We start from the raw sequence: 15,142 nt of genomic DNA on the forward strand, positions 1-15,142 counted from the left end.
GTCCGCAGTCTCTGGTCATCCCTGTGCTGTCTGCAGTCTCTGGTCATCTCCTGTAAAATGTCTGCAGTCCATTAGTTCAGAATTTTTTTTTTTCCTGTTTTCTGCCTCTAAAACCTAGGTGCGTCTTATGGAGCGAAAAATACGGTAATATCATGATGTGCTACTGTGCATTGCATACTAGCACATTATGAAAGACTTGCCTTAAAATGCAGCCACCAAGGGCACGCTGTCACCACTGACAGGGCTTACATCTTCACCCAGTCTTCCTTCCGGGTTCTCAGGCTGCGGCTGCTTGAATGGCCAAGCTGCCAATGATGTCACTCCCGCGCATGTGTGTGAGAGTCTTGGCCACAGCACACTGCTCTGAAGGAATGGCATGGGTATGATTAAACAGTGCTTGTTTAGGGGATATTCATTTTACCTATGGGTAAGCTTTATTATAAGATTTCCTGTAGGTAAAGATATAAAATGAAAGTTTACTACCACTTTAATTTGTATTTCTCTTACTTATAATCCATCTAAAACTCTGTGCTGACCTAAGGCTACGCTGTCTACAGGGTGACAACACAGCTGGGTGACTTCACTGCAGATTGATCACTGTTGTTACTTTGTTAAAGGAATTAAAAAATTAATAGATCCACTGGCAGGATTAACAAGTAATAAAATGAATGTTAACAAAAGGATCTGCCATGCTACCACACCATCAAATAGAACAAAAAAAAAAATCGAAATTATAATAAATTAATTCACACACTGGTGCAGCAAAACACCAAAAAAGCTGACATAAAGTATAAAAAAGTGCAGCGCAACCTTCCATTTTATACCTTTATGAATAAGGCCTCGTTCACACCATACGTGCAGAAAAACTGATGGAAACTGATGCTCAGATTTCACTTGCAGAGACATCACTTTTACATGCGCGCTTCAATTAGTTTTGTACACGTTGCAGATTTCTGTGCAGAAAAAAGTCTGCACACAATACTACTGTTGTAGTGTGAACATGGCACATAGAGAACAAGTGATTGTGTTGTGCCCTTGCAGAATGCATGCACAAAAACTGACATCTCTGCACCATTAACATTTTATTTCTGTCACAAAGAATGTAAACATCCCTTGTGACATCAATAAGCATGTACATGTGGGTCCCCCTCTTTACAAACCAGCATCTGTGTCCCTATCCGCTCATGCCTCCAACTGTGTCCCCCTCCTTACATGCCTCCAACTGTGTCCTCTTCACATGCCTCCGTCCGTGTCCCTCTCCTCACATGCCTCCATCCGTGTCCCTCTCCTCACATGCCCCCATCCGTGTCTCCCTCATCACATGCCCCCATCTGTGTCTCCCTCATCACATGCCCCCATCTGTGTCCCCCTCCTCACATGCCTCTGTCCGTGTCCCTCTCCTCACATGCCCCCATCCGTGTCCCTCTCCTCACATGTCCCCGTCCGTGTCCCCCTCCTCACGTTCCCCCGTCCGTGTCCCCCTCCTCACGTTCCCCCGTCCGTGTCCCCCTCCTCGCGTTCCCCCGTCCGTGTCCCCCTCCTCGCGTTCCCCCGTCCGTGTCCCCCTCCTCGCGTTCCCCCGTCCGTGTCCCCCTCCTCGCGTGCCCCCGTCCGTGTCCCCCTCCTCGCGTGCCCCCGTCCGTGTCCCCCTCCTCGCGTGCCCCGTCCGTGTCCCCCTCCTCACGTGCCCCCGTCCGTGTCCCCCTCCTCACGTGCCCCCGTCCGTGTCCCCGTCCTCACGTGCCCCCGTCCGTGTCCCCGTCCTCACGTGCCCCCGTCCGTGTCCCCCTCCTCACGTGCCCCCGTCCGTGTCCCCCTCCTCACGTGCCCCCGTCCGTGTCCCCCTCTTCACGTGCCCCCGTCCGTGTCCCCCTCTTCACGTGCCCCCGTCCGTGTCGCCCTCCTCACGTGCCTCCGTCCGTGTCCCCCTCCTCACATGCCAGCATATGTGTCCCCTGCCGACAGTGCCCTTTTACCTACCCAAAAGGCAGCATCCCAGCCGGCATCCAACATGAGGAGGGAAAGAAAACCACAGGTCTCTGCAGATGGTGTGAACAAGTCCTAAGGCCTCGTTCATACCATATGTGCAGAAAACCTGATGGAAACTGACGTGCAGATTTCACTTGCAGAGATATCAGTTTACATCAGGTTTCATGCGTTCTTCGATATGTTTTAGGGCTCGTTCACACCATGGTGCAGAGATGTCAGTTTTTCTGCATGAGTTCTGCAAGGGCACAACAAAATCAATTGTTCTCTATATGCCCTGTTCATACCACAACATTAGTATCATATGCAGATTTTTTTCTGCTCAGGAATCTGCAACTTGTATAAAACTCATTGAAGTGTGCATGTAAACTGATGTCTCTGCAAGTAAAATCTGTTTGTCAGTTTCCATCTTTCTTTCTGCATGTATGGTGCGAAAGAGGCCTGACACGCGAATTTGTGTTGTATACTTTATTTGAGTTGTAAAAAAGTTGGTAATAGTAATACTAAATTGAGAGGGGGTGGAGGTTCTCGCCATAATTTATAAGGCCTTGTTCACACCATACGTGCAGAAAACTGATGCAAACTGACACACAGATTTCACTTGCAGAGACATCAGTTTTCATGCGCGCTTCAATGAGTTTTATACACGTTGCAGATTCCTGCACAGAATAAATCTGCACTTGATACTAGTGTTGTCATGTAAACATGGAACATAGAGAACAAGTGCTTTTGTTGTGCTCTTGTAAAACGCGTGCAGAAAAACTGATGTCTCTCAGCCATGTGAACGTTCCTTAAAGGTATAAATTGGAAGCTTTGATTGGACAATTGGTTGTGCTGCACTTTTTTACACTTTATGTAAGTTATAAAATTGTCCCAGGAGGGGCAAATATTTTTGTCTTAATGGAAAAAAATATTGCTGTAAAAATGACAGCTGGGAATTGCCAGTAAACACAGCCAAGGGCCTGCAGGGAAGGAGCAGGGTGTGCTGCACATGCCCAAAGGATTTTTTTCTCTTTGGCATGTATAGTACTCCAAAGGGCCCACAACTGGTAAATATTACATGTTCATATTTTGCAGTTTGCATTTTTATTTTAGCCAACAGGTTTTGGAGCTCAGTTATTTTGGGGCGAAATTAATACATGTAAACGAGTAAAGCTGACCGTTGGTAGGCAGTTTTTTTTTTCTTTTTTTCACCAGCCTGTGGGCTCAATGGAAACAAAAACTAAGATGGATGGAGGAATCCCCTCCACACCCCCATCAGAACATTGTATTCTGCCAATGGGACTTTGACCAACAAAAATATTCCAACGTGTTTGTTCAAAAGGGATGGCCACACACTGATTGAAATTCAGCCTTTCTCTGCTGAACCAACCATATTTCAGATCATCTATGGCCAGCATAAGAGAACTCCTTATTGGATGACTCAGTCCGATGCTGTATCTGTCCCTCGCTGGCTCACATGACTGCTGATCGCTAAGTTCTCACAGCCGCTCTGAGCAGAGAGCCCCTGGGCTATGGAAGGGGAGGGAGCTGCTGGTTCATGGCTCTCAGCGGCCTGCTGAGAGGCTGAGCCAGGTGCCGCTCCAGAGTTTGGGGTGGATCCCGACTTTAAAGTCGGGATCTTTCCCCAGCCTGGACTGGGTAAATGTTGTCAGCCGACAGTGGACTTCAGCCCGCTGTCAGCTGAAAATGGGTCACAGGAGTGCAGAATGAACTGCACTCCTGTGATCCATAGGAGAAGTACAGCAAAAAAAGAGCTTTGGCTGTACTGCTCCTTTAAATAACTTCTGGTGAGCAGGGAATTTTTTTTCATGCAATAAAGTTGAACTTCAGCCTTGCCTTTTGTCCTGCGCAGTTGTACAGGCTCTTTTGTAGTGAAAATGCTTAGTCTGATTTCACTGCATAATGTGAGCTTCTCATTGTGAATCACAAGCTGCAGCAAGTCAAATAGATCCATTTTTTCCTGTCGGATATCTAGCAACATGTAGCTCTTCCCTCCACAGCCTGTCACTGGCTTGCCCCTTTGGTTTCAGTCCTTGCAATCATTGAGTCTCAGCATTCCATGTGGGTGTTACCCAGGGTGGTCTACATGCACATTCAGTCTACCTAGAAATGCCCAATCCTCCAGACTGGCATCAAACCTGTAAGGTATTTTGATATTTGCATACAGTAACTCTTTCCAAGAGCCAGCCTACCACTTTCATCATGACACAAAGCTCTTGAGAGGAGTAATAAGGCAGGATGCTGTGATGTTTCCAGTAAAATGTACAGCACCTATCTGCTAAGTCACACCAACCATGATCTCTCTGAATTGCCCTGAGATCTAGTGAGTTGTGTTGTGGAAACTAAAAGGTTTTATTTAAAAAGTCAACTGCGGAAAGTCAGAGGCCATGCACTGTGGAAAGTGGTTCCTGACTTCTAATGCGTCATCCCGTTTGGCATCAGAGCAGACTTCATCCAAATCCTGGGAGTCTAGTTTGGAGCTGAGGGTACAACCCTGAAGCCTGTGTCCAGGTCAGACAACTTGCGTGTGATCACTGCTTGAGCTAATACATGTGAGTGGGAGCGATTGGCTGCAAAAGCTGGAAGTCTCCCATTGCTTTGGATGGGGCTGCCTACTCGTAGTAACCCCTGCTGAGGTTCTTGCAGCTGATCACAGAGAGGGTGCATTCTCAATTGTGAGTGTACCCTAAACATGTCCACACATGCTATGAATGGCGTGGATGACATCACCATTGTACAGTCTCAGCAGTTCACCTATTTTACCAGATAGGCAGTTCAGTGGTCACCTGTTGAACACAAATCTTATGTACCATGATCTAGTTGAAAGAATGTAATTTAACAATGCAATTTGAAAGTAAAGCTTGCCAGATTTGTTGAAATGACCTAGTTTTCATTACTAAATTTTCCTTGCTTCATTCTCATTTTAAGTGTCCTGTTTTATTAATGTACCCATATGCTGTGTATGTACTCGTCAGTTTGATTTAAGCTATGTACATAATGTGTTTTTTTTCTTTCTTATGTATATTTAGGAAGGACTGTTTGCTGATAAATGAGCTGTGCTGCACACGCTACTCAGGACATACGATGAAGTACGTACATAAGGAGCTTAGTGTTGGTAATTTCCCTCTAGACTCGTATACAGTATTTATAGCCACTCCGGTGGCCTGCCTGGGCAAATAAGCCAGGTACACATGGTTCGAACTTTGGCAGGTTCTACAGGGACCAGCTGAATTCTGATCTGTGTGTGGTCCTCTCTGTTCAACAGAATCTAAATGTTGGATCAACTTCTTCTGTCGAATGGTTCTGCTGGATAACTTTTTTGATCAGTGGTCTGCAGCTAATGGCTCAGCCGCTGGTCAATGTATTCTGATGGGGCTGAAGTCCCTGCTGTCAGAAGAGAGCAAAGCAGGGAGGATTCTTGCGTCCTCAACTGTGCTTTTTTTTTGTTCAGCCTGCTGGTTGAAGGACAAAACAACTAATAGCGTGTACCCAGCTTTGGTTAGAAATCCCTGTTGTTAAAACAACTTATTCACACCTTGGTTATAATCTGCCTCGAATACTGCAACTCCCTCCTCACTGGTCTACCATTACACAGGCTATCCCCCCTTCAGTCTATTATGAATGCTGCTGCTAGACTCCTACACCTTGCCAAGCGATCAGTGACTGCTGCCCCTCTCTGCCAATTCCTTCACTGGCTTCCAATAACCCAACGTATAAAATTCAAAATACTAACCACAGCTTAGAAAGCCACCCACAACACTGCCCCTAGCTACATCACTACCCTGATCCACAGATACCACCCAAATTGCCCACTCCGCTCCTCCCAAGATATCTTCCTCTCTAGCTCCCTCATCACCTCCTCCCACGCTCGCCTCCAAGACTTCTCCAGAGCCTCTCCCATCCTCTGGAACTCCCTACCACAGCATGTCCGGTCAGCCCCCACCCTGTCTGCCTTTAGGCGATCCTTGAAAACGCACTTCTTCAGGGAAGCCTACCCCACCTCCACCTATGAACTCTACTTGAATCACCTCCACCAGATCATCCCCCGCAGCTATCACCTTTTGTATCACCTCCCCCTTCCTTTAGATTGTAAGCTCCATGAGCAGGGCCCTCATATTCCTTCTGTACTGAACTGTATTGTAATTGTACTGTCTCCCTTATATTGTAAAGCGCTGCGCAAACTGTTGGCGCTATATAAATCCTGTATAATAATAATAATGTTGCATTTTTTTAGGAGTTCTTCAAGGGGGTTGCCCACTCAAGCTGGGGTTGGGCTTTAAATGATTGCAGTACTTTTGCCTCTCCCTCCTCAAAGGCAGCAGCTGACAACTGACCAAAATGTATAATAGTTTGCATTTAAGTAAATGTCTGATAATTTGCAAATGTCTTCTTTTGTAAGAAAATAATGATCTGGTGTTGTTCCTCCAGGAATTCCAAGAACAGATATGATTTTAGATGTGGTGACAAAGTCTGCTGCACTAAAAATGCCTATGTCAAAGATCTTCAGTCCAGATCCAGGTAGGATGTTGCTTTGCCTGAACTTGGCTCCTGGCTGGTGACCAATGCATTTTAATGCCTGGTGTATGAATCATTATTGCTTCATGCTAACAAGTGTTTTGTTCTGCTCATTCTAAGGAGACAATATGCAGACCAGAATGGAACTGACCTCATGAAACAAAGCGGTGACTTAGTCTGCTGCCCTAACAATGACTATATTACTGATCTTCCAATGATGTCCAGGTATGTTGTTTAAGTGTTTTAATTTGACTCCTGGCTGCTGACCAATGCATTCTACTGTCTAGTGTATTCATTATTACTACATGCTAACAGTTTTTTTGTTCTGGTCATCCTAAGGTCACAATGTGCAGACCACAATAATACTGACCCTATGACACAAAGCCAGGGGAAATATGCAGATGAGGAGCGAATCTGTAATGGGGAAATATTTTATATAACGGACGTGAGTAATCTCTTTCATTGTATAAAGGCATTTGTAAATAAATGGCCATATTTTTATACTGGTTATACATGTTTCTGTGGTAGAGTCGTGTATTGCCATGGTTTGATCACCTGGGTGCAGTATGAAGCTGAAGTTAAAGTGGCTCCAAAGTCTCAAGGTTTTTTACCTTCATGCAAAACCTTCTGTGTGCAGCAGCCCTCCTAACACTTACCTGAGCCCCCTCTTGATCTAGCGATGTCCACAAGAGCCTCGGTTCTCTGGGGACTCTCACTCCTGATGGGCTGAGACAGCAGCAGGATCCACTGGCTCCCGCTGCTGTCAGTCACAGTAAGTGAGCCAATCAGGAGAGGGAAGGACGGGGCTGAGTCGCAGCTCTGTGTGTGAATGGAGATACAGAGCCGCTGATTGGGAGCGCACCTGCTCGGGTGCCTCCATTGCAAGCTGCTTGCTATGGGGGCACCCAACAGGAGGGAGGGGCCAGGAGCACTGGCGGGGGACTCAAGAAGAGGAGGATCTGGGCTGCTCTGTGCAAAACCACTAAGCATGACATGTTTGTTATTTTTAAGAAAAGAAAAAAACAATAATATCACTTTAAAGATGTTTAAAATATAATATTTTTGTTTGCTACAGGATGTAGAAAAAGATAAAATCCGTGAATTAACCCTATCTGACGGAGAGGAGAGAGAGTACACATTGAATTATAAAGCCCTTAGAATTCGCAGTGGTTTAAATTTTGCGTGGGCCAGGACCATTCACACATTCCAGGTATGTCATGTACACAAATCACAGACCAGTTTAACCACTTGCCCTCCTGAGGATTTACCCCCCTTCCTAACAGGCCTTTTTTTTTTTTTTTTGCTATTCAGCGTTGCACTATTTCAACTGGTAATTGCGCAGTCATGCAATGCTGTACCCAAACAAACTTTATGTCCTTTTTTTCACACAAATAGAGATTTCTTTTGGTTGTATTTGATCACCTGTGCATTTTTTATTTTTCGTGCTACAAACAAAAAAAGACTGAAAATTAAAAAAAAAAAAAACGGTATTTTTTACTTTTAGCTATAAAAAAAAATATATAGTAAACTCAAATTTAGTCACAAATTTAGGCCAAAATGTATTCTGCTAAATGTCTTTGGTAAAAAATAATCCTAGTAAGTGTATATTGATTGCTTTGTGTGAAAGTTATAGCGTCTACAAACTATGGTATAGATACTGCAATTTACGTCATTTTTTGCTATACAGCGCTGCGCTAGTTTAATGGACAATTACACAGTCATGTAATACGGTACATAAACAAAATTTATGGCCTTTTTTTCACACAAATGGAGCTTTCTTTTGGTGGTATTTGATCAACTCTGGGGTTTTTTTTTTTTTGCACAATAAAAAAACAGAAATGAGAAAATATAATTTTTTTTAAATTTTCAGTCAAAAAATATCCAAAAAACTCAAATTTCGTCATAAATTTAGGTCAAAATTTATTTTGCTATATGTCTTTGGTAAAAAAATTCCCAATAACTGCATATTAATTGGTTTGTGTGAAAGTTATAGCATCTACAAACTATGGTATAGATCAGGGGTCCTCAAACTTTTTAAACAGGGGGCCAGTTCACAGACCTTCACTCTGTTGGGAGGCCGGACTATAGTTTGAAAAAATATGAAACAATTCCTATTCACACAGCAAATATGTTATTTGTAGTGCAAAATAACAAGAAAAAAACAATACAATATTTAAAATGCACTGGACACCACAATGCACTGTACTCTGTAATGCACTGGACACCACAAAGCACTGTACTCTGTAACGCACTGGACACCACAATGCACTGTACTCTGTAACGCACTGGACACCACAATGCACTGTATTCTGTAATGCACTGGACACCACAAAGCACTGTACTCTGTAACGCACTGGACACCACGATGCACTGTATTCTGTAACGCACTGGACACCACGATGCACTGTATTCTGTAACGCACTGGACACCACTATGCACTGTATTCTGTGACGCACAGGACACCACAATGCACTGTACTCTGTGACGCACTGGACACCACAAAGCACTGTACTCTGTAACGCACTGGACACCATAATGCACTGTATTCTGTAACGCACTGGACACCACAATGCACTGTATTCTGTAACGCACTGGACACCACAATGCACTGTATTCTGTGACGCACAGGACACCACAATGCACTGTACTCTGTGACGCACTGGACACCACAAAGCACTGTACTCTGTAACACACTGGACACCACAATGCACTGTACTCTGTAACGCACTGGACACCACAATGCACTGTACTCTGTAACGCACTGGACACCACAATGCACTGTACTCTGTGACGCACTGGACACCGCAATGCACTGTACTCTGTGACGCACTGGACACCGCAATGCACTGTACTCTGTGACGCACTGGACACCGCAAAGCACTGTACTCTGTGACGCACTGGACACCGCAAAGCACTGTACTCTGTGACGCACTGGGCACCGCAATGCACTGTACTCTGTAACGCACTGGGCACCACAATGCACTGTACTCTGTAACGCACTGGGCACCACAATGCACTGTACTCTGTAATGCACTGGACACCACAATACACTGTAACGCACTTGACACCGCCATGCACTGTACACTGTAACACACTGGACACCACCATGCGGTGTACATTGTAACGCACTGGACACTGCAGTGCCTTGTACACTGTAATGCACTGGACACCACAATGCACTGTACTCTGTAACGCACTGGACACCAATATGCACTGGACACCACAATGCACTGTACTCTGTAACACACTGGACAAGAAAAGAAAAAAATATGTTTTTGTTTTTTCTTCATTTTCCAAAAACTTTCTGCAGATCTTGTTTTCCACAAACAAGATCTGCAAAATACTCCCCGTGTTTCTTATCAAATTCCTTGGGGTGTCTACTTTCCAAAAAGGGATCATTTGGGGGGTGGGTTAGGTGCTATCCTGGCATTTCAGGGCCTCCGAATCTGTGATACTGTAGGTAGTCAGGAAGTGTAATGAGGAAATAAAGCTCTTTAAAAGCCTGAAGGTGCTTACTGGATTGTGGGGTCCTGTACTTAGCCAAAAAGTCTCTCACATGTGGTACCCCCATACTCAGGAGAAGTAGCAGAATGTATTTTGGGGAGTAATTCCACATATACCCATGGCATGTGTGAGTAATAAATCATTTAATTGACATTTTGTATTAAAAAAAAAACCAAACATTTGTCATTTTTCAAAAACTTGTGGTAAAAAAAATAAATTCTTCTATTGACTCAACATGCCTCTTACCAAATACTTTGGGGTGTCTACTTTCCAAAAAGGGGTCATTTTGAGGGGTGGGGTCATTTTATGCCCAGCATTAGCAGTTTATGCTACACATCACTCACTCTTCTAACCACCTGAAGATCAAGCCTTTTCTGACACTTTTTGTTCACATGAAAAAAAATCTGTATTTTTTGCTAGGAAATTACTTTGAGCCCCCAAACATTATATATATATTTTTAAAGCAGACACCCTAGTGAATAAAATGGTGAGTGCTGCAATTTTTTGTCACATAGTACTCGTGCAGCGATTTTTCAAATGCAAATTTTTAAAAAAAAATACACTTTTTTTACTTTTAATGCACAAATACACAATATATTGGTCAAATATTTGGTAAAATGTAAAAGATATGTCGAGTAAATAGATACCAAACATGACATGCTTTAAAACTGCGCATGCCCCGTGCAATGGCAACAAACTGCTGCATTTTTAATATCCATAGGCAACGCTTTAAAAGCATTTACAAGCTACCATTTTAGATTTACAGCGGAGGTCTAGTGCTAGAATTACTGCCCTTGATCTGACATTTGTGGCGATACCTCACATGCATGGTGCAACCGCTGTTTACATACTGGCACGGGGTCAACGCTCGAGCATGCGGGGGGAGAGTTTTTTTTTTCATTTTGATTTTATAAAATTATTTTTACCCTATCCCTTTAATTTTATTTTTTTATTATCCTTTTTAATGCTATCAAGGGGAATGCAAATATTCCCGATAACTTCAATGGGCATTGTCATATATTCTTTTTTGAGAAATCTGGGGTCTATCAGACTCTAGATATCTCCTCTGCCCTTACATTATATACCGTATTTTTCGCACCATAAGACGCACTTTTTTCCCCCCCAAAAAGGGGGGAAAATGTCAGTGCGTCTTATGGAGCGAATGTAAAGCGGCCGGTCCGGTATTTCTGCCGCCACCATGTCAGAATACCGGGCCGGCCGCTCAGCTGTTCTCCCCTGCAGGGCCTTACCTGTTCCTCGCTCCAGCGCTGCACAGTCTTCCCGCGCTGGCTTCTGTGACAGCCGGGTGCCCACTGCGCATGTGCTGCGCTTTGTGAATGATCCGGTGTCTTCTGGGACACATGAAAGGTCACAGAAGGCGCCGGGCCATTCACAAAGCGAAGCGCTTCTTGCACCTGCGCAGTGGGCACCCGGCTGTCACAGAAGCCGGCCCGGGAAGAAGAGGGAAGGCAACTCCGCGGAAGTGGGAGCGGGTACCTGTCAAATTCAGGTACCCGCTCCCCCTCCCTCCCCAAAGGTCAGCAGTCTCTGGTCATCCCCTTCACTGTCTGCAGTCTCTGGTCATTCCCTGCACTGTCCACAGTCTCTGGTCATCCCTGCACTGTCCGCAGTCTCTGGTCATCCCCTGTACTGTCTGCAGTCTCTGGTCATCCCCTGTACTGTCTGCAGTCTCTGGTCATTCCCTGTACTGTCTGCAGTCTCTGGTCATTCCCTGTACTGTCCGCAGTCTCTGGTCATTCCCTGCACTGTCCGCAGTCTCTGGTCATTCCCTGCACTGTCCGCAGTCTCTGGTCATTCCCTGCACTGTCCGCAGTCTCTGGTCATCCCCTGCACTGTGTCCGCAGTCTCTGGTCATCTCCTGCACTGTGTCCGCAGTCTCTGGTCATCTCCTGCACTGTGTCCGCAGTCCCTGGTCATCTCCTGCACTGTGTCCGCAGTCTCTGGTCATCTCCTGTACTGTGTCCGCAGTCTCTGGTCATCTCCTGTACTATGTCCGCAGTCTCTTGGTCATCCCCTGTACTTTGTCCGCAGTCTCTTGTCATCTCCTGTACTGTGTCCGCAGTCTCTGGTCATCCCCTGTACTATGTCTGCAGTCCATTGGTTCAGAATATTTTTTTTTCTTGTTTTTCACCTCTAAAACCTAGGTGCGTCTTATGGTCAGGTGCGTCTTATGGAGCGAAAAATACGGTAATTTCACAAAGATCTGTGTGATCAGATGCTTTCCCAATTTACAAATGGCACTGTTTGTATCCTGCGAAACTGAAGTGATGAAATGCTCATAGCTTTTGATTTCTTAGACTATAGAGGTGCATTCATCATCTTGGTTTAACCATTCAAAGTCCAGTGTTGTACCAGTACGTCGCTGGTCCTTGTTGGGTGTATATGCAATGTTGTTTTTTTTTTTTTTTTTTTTTTTTTTTAATGCAGCCTGTGGGCTGAATGGGAAAAAAAGAGACGAAATCTCTGCCAGAAAAAAGTGTGTGGCATGCCCACCGTGGGCTGAAAAGAGAAAAAAAAGAACCTAACAGATTCCTCTATTCACATCGGTCGATGTGGATGAATAATTCTCTGCCAAAGATTTTTTTTTTAAATATATATCAAAGCCCACTGGCCACCCCAGGCCCCCATGCTTTGGCATATATGCTCTTTTTTTAACTGCAGATTAAAAATCTCATCTAACAGTGCTGCACACACTGATTTATGTATATTCTAAGAGCAAGTTCCTGTTGCTCTCAGATTAAACAGGTCGGTACTGCAGCTGAATGGCATTCCTGCAAAGAAAACAGCAATGGTTAACAGTAAAACAGTAACCATAAAATAGTAAAATTGTAACAGTAGAACAGTGACAACAAAAAAAACTGCAACTAATTTTGGTTTTTAAAATTTTTTATTTTTTTTTTATACTTGTACTTTTTATTTTGTCTTTTTTTTTTCTTTTTTAACTTGAACTTAAACCAGATTGTAGGATCTCTCAAAAACCTAACATCTTTCTAGACCCTCTGTAAATATGTGCCCTGAACTGTGCCGTGCTGTACCCTATACTAATACTCCACTAGTGTGTGGTAGCGACAGAAAAAGTCATTGCGGCAGATACTAGGTTGGCCAGGACAGGAGGGACAAAAAAAAGCGGGTGTCACGGCTATTTCCATGTCTGCTACAGAAACATCATCTTTTTTGGGATATCCTTTGGGTTGGGGTACCAGGAATGGCATTGGGAAAATGCCTCTCATGCAGCTGACTAACTGCATCTGTGTTGGGGGTTTTGGCCGCAGCATCTTCTGGATACAAAAGAGCCGTGATGATCTCTTCCTGGAATTTTAGGAAGGATCCACTTCTTCCAGTTGCTTTGTAAAGCACAAAAGCGTTATATAGAGCCAATTGAAATAAACAGACGCTTTTTTGTACCAGCGTCTGGCTGTCTGGGAAACGAAGTATGGCTTCATCATCTGAAGTCCACCCCTCCCATGTTAAGGTTATATCCGTGGACAGAGTGGCTTCTCAACAATACCAGCTGCCGTGGCAATTTGGATGGTCGTGTCTGCGTGAATGGAAGACAGGACGAAAACATCCCGTTTGTCCTTCCACTACACTGCGAGTAATTCCTCATTTCCCAAGTAGGCTTTTTCCCCTTTTCTAAGATGGTTATTTACAGGCCGTTGGGGGAAGCCCCAGCTATTAGGTCGCACGGTGCCACATGTGCCAATTCCAAGATGGTACAAGTGTCTAGTGTCACGCACTAAAAATTGTCCACGTATAAGCGGTACTCCATATGGAAAAAGGATGATACCAAGCACCAAACTATCTTGCCACTGCTCCCCTGGGCATTCGGGGGGGGGGCTCCACATGACTATCTTTTCCTTCATAAATCCAAAACATATATGTATAGCCTGTTGCTCTCTCACAGGTCTTCTACATCTTGACCCCATATCTGGCACGCTTGCTGGGGAGAAATTGTTTGAATGCAAGGCAGGCAGAAAAATTAGTGAGGGACTCATCAACACAGATGTTTTGCTGGGGAGTATAGACATCTGCACATTTTTGGTTAAGGTGATTTACGAGGGGCCTAATTTTGTGGAGCCGGTCAAATTCAGGGTCACCCTGAGGACGATAGAGTGTATTGTCATTGAAATGCATAAATATTCTCATATCTATGCCTGGCCATGGCAGCAGAGAACACAGGCATATGATGAATTGGGTCTGTGGACCAATACAACCGCAATTCTTTTTTTTTTAGTAATGCCCATGTTGAGGGTTAGGCTCAAAAAAACTTTAAATTCAGAAACCGTAATGAGTTTCTATGTGAATGGTCTGGCAAGGTTTAAATTTGGGTTGGCAGTGATAAACTGTTGTGCATATAAATTGCTTTGATCCACAATCAATGCATACAGATCTTCCATGAAAAACAGCTCCAAAAAATCAAGGGGAGTAGTTAAATTTGCTGTTTCCACCTGAATTCCAGGTTGGGCAGTGAATGAGGGAAGTACGGGTGCTGCAGAATTTGTTAGCTGCCAATCGGGATTTGCAAGCATGTCTGGAAGGATACGAGGGGCTCTACGGGCCTGTGTGTGAATTCTTGGTGGCTGTGGGACAATACTTGTGCTCGCCCCCACACCAGCTTGTACTGCACTTATGGGACTTGCCACGCCACCAAGTGATACTGCAGTGCTGGTATGTGAAAGACCAGGATGTACTAGGCCGCTGGTGCTCGCCAGTACACCAAAGTTTAGAGCGGCACAAGTAATGGCACTCTGCTGCATATGAGAGTCATCATGTGATTGTAACATCTCAGCAACCTGGGAATGGGGTTGGGTATGCCTGATCTTAGCAGGGACCTCTTCTCCATCGTCTGAGCTATCTGTCAGGGTGCCACTGCTGTCTACAGGTTCGTATTCTGAGTCTGATTGTGTCAGTGAGTCTTCCCCTTTGCTCTCACCTGACATGCTCAGAATCCTGTAGGCCTCGGCACTAGAGTATCTTTCCATTGACATTTTGACCACTAAATGTATAGGTACCTAGTGCGACTCACAGGAAGAAGAGCACATGGCTGTCAGGGACTGCTTGAACTGCTACAAAAAAAGTGCTAACAGAGATCAGTCCTGATTCTGCGAACACT

The 15,142-nt window shown here is 44.7% G+C and overlaps 1 protein-coding gene across 2 annotated transcripts in view; it reads left to right on the forward strand.

Moving 5' to 3' along the window:
• HELB (DNA helicase B) overlaps window positions 1–15,142 on the forward strand; it is a 64,771-nt gene that overhangs the window by 41,214 nt on the left and 8,415 nt on the right. For both annotated transcript variants that reach the window (XM_089674179.1, XM_089674180.1), the window contains exons 9-13: window positions 5,019–5,078; window positions 6,418–6,507; window positions 6,625–6,729; window positions 6,844–6,949; window positions 7,580–7,714. In XM_089674179.1, coding sequence (XP_089530305.1) covers window positions 5,019–5,078; window positions 6,418–6,507; window positions 6,625–6,729; window positions 6,844–6,949; window positions 7,580–7,714 — 496 coding nt within the window. The remainder of the gene's footprint in view (window positions 1–5,018; window positions 5,079–6,417; window positions 6,508–6,624; window positions 6,730–6,843; window positions 6,950–7,579; window positions 7,715–15,142) is intronic.

Source organism: Staurois parvus, unplaced genomic scaffold (assembly GCF_062004578.1).
Source record: "Staurois parvus isolate SC_StPar_1 unplaced genomic scaffold, SC_StPar_1.0 ptg000147l, whole genome shotgun sequence".
NCBI classification, from domain to species: domain Eukaryota; kingdom Metazoa; phylum Chordata; class Amphibia; order Anura; family Ranidae; genus Staurois; species Staurois parvus.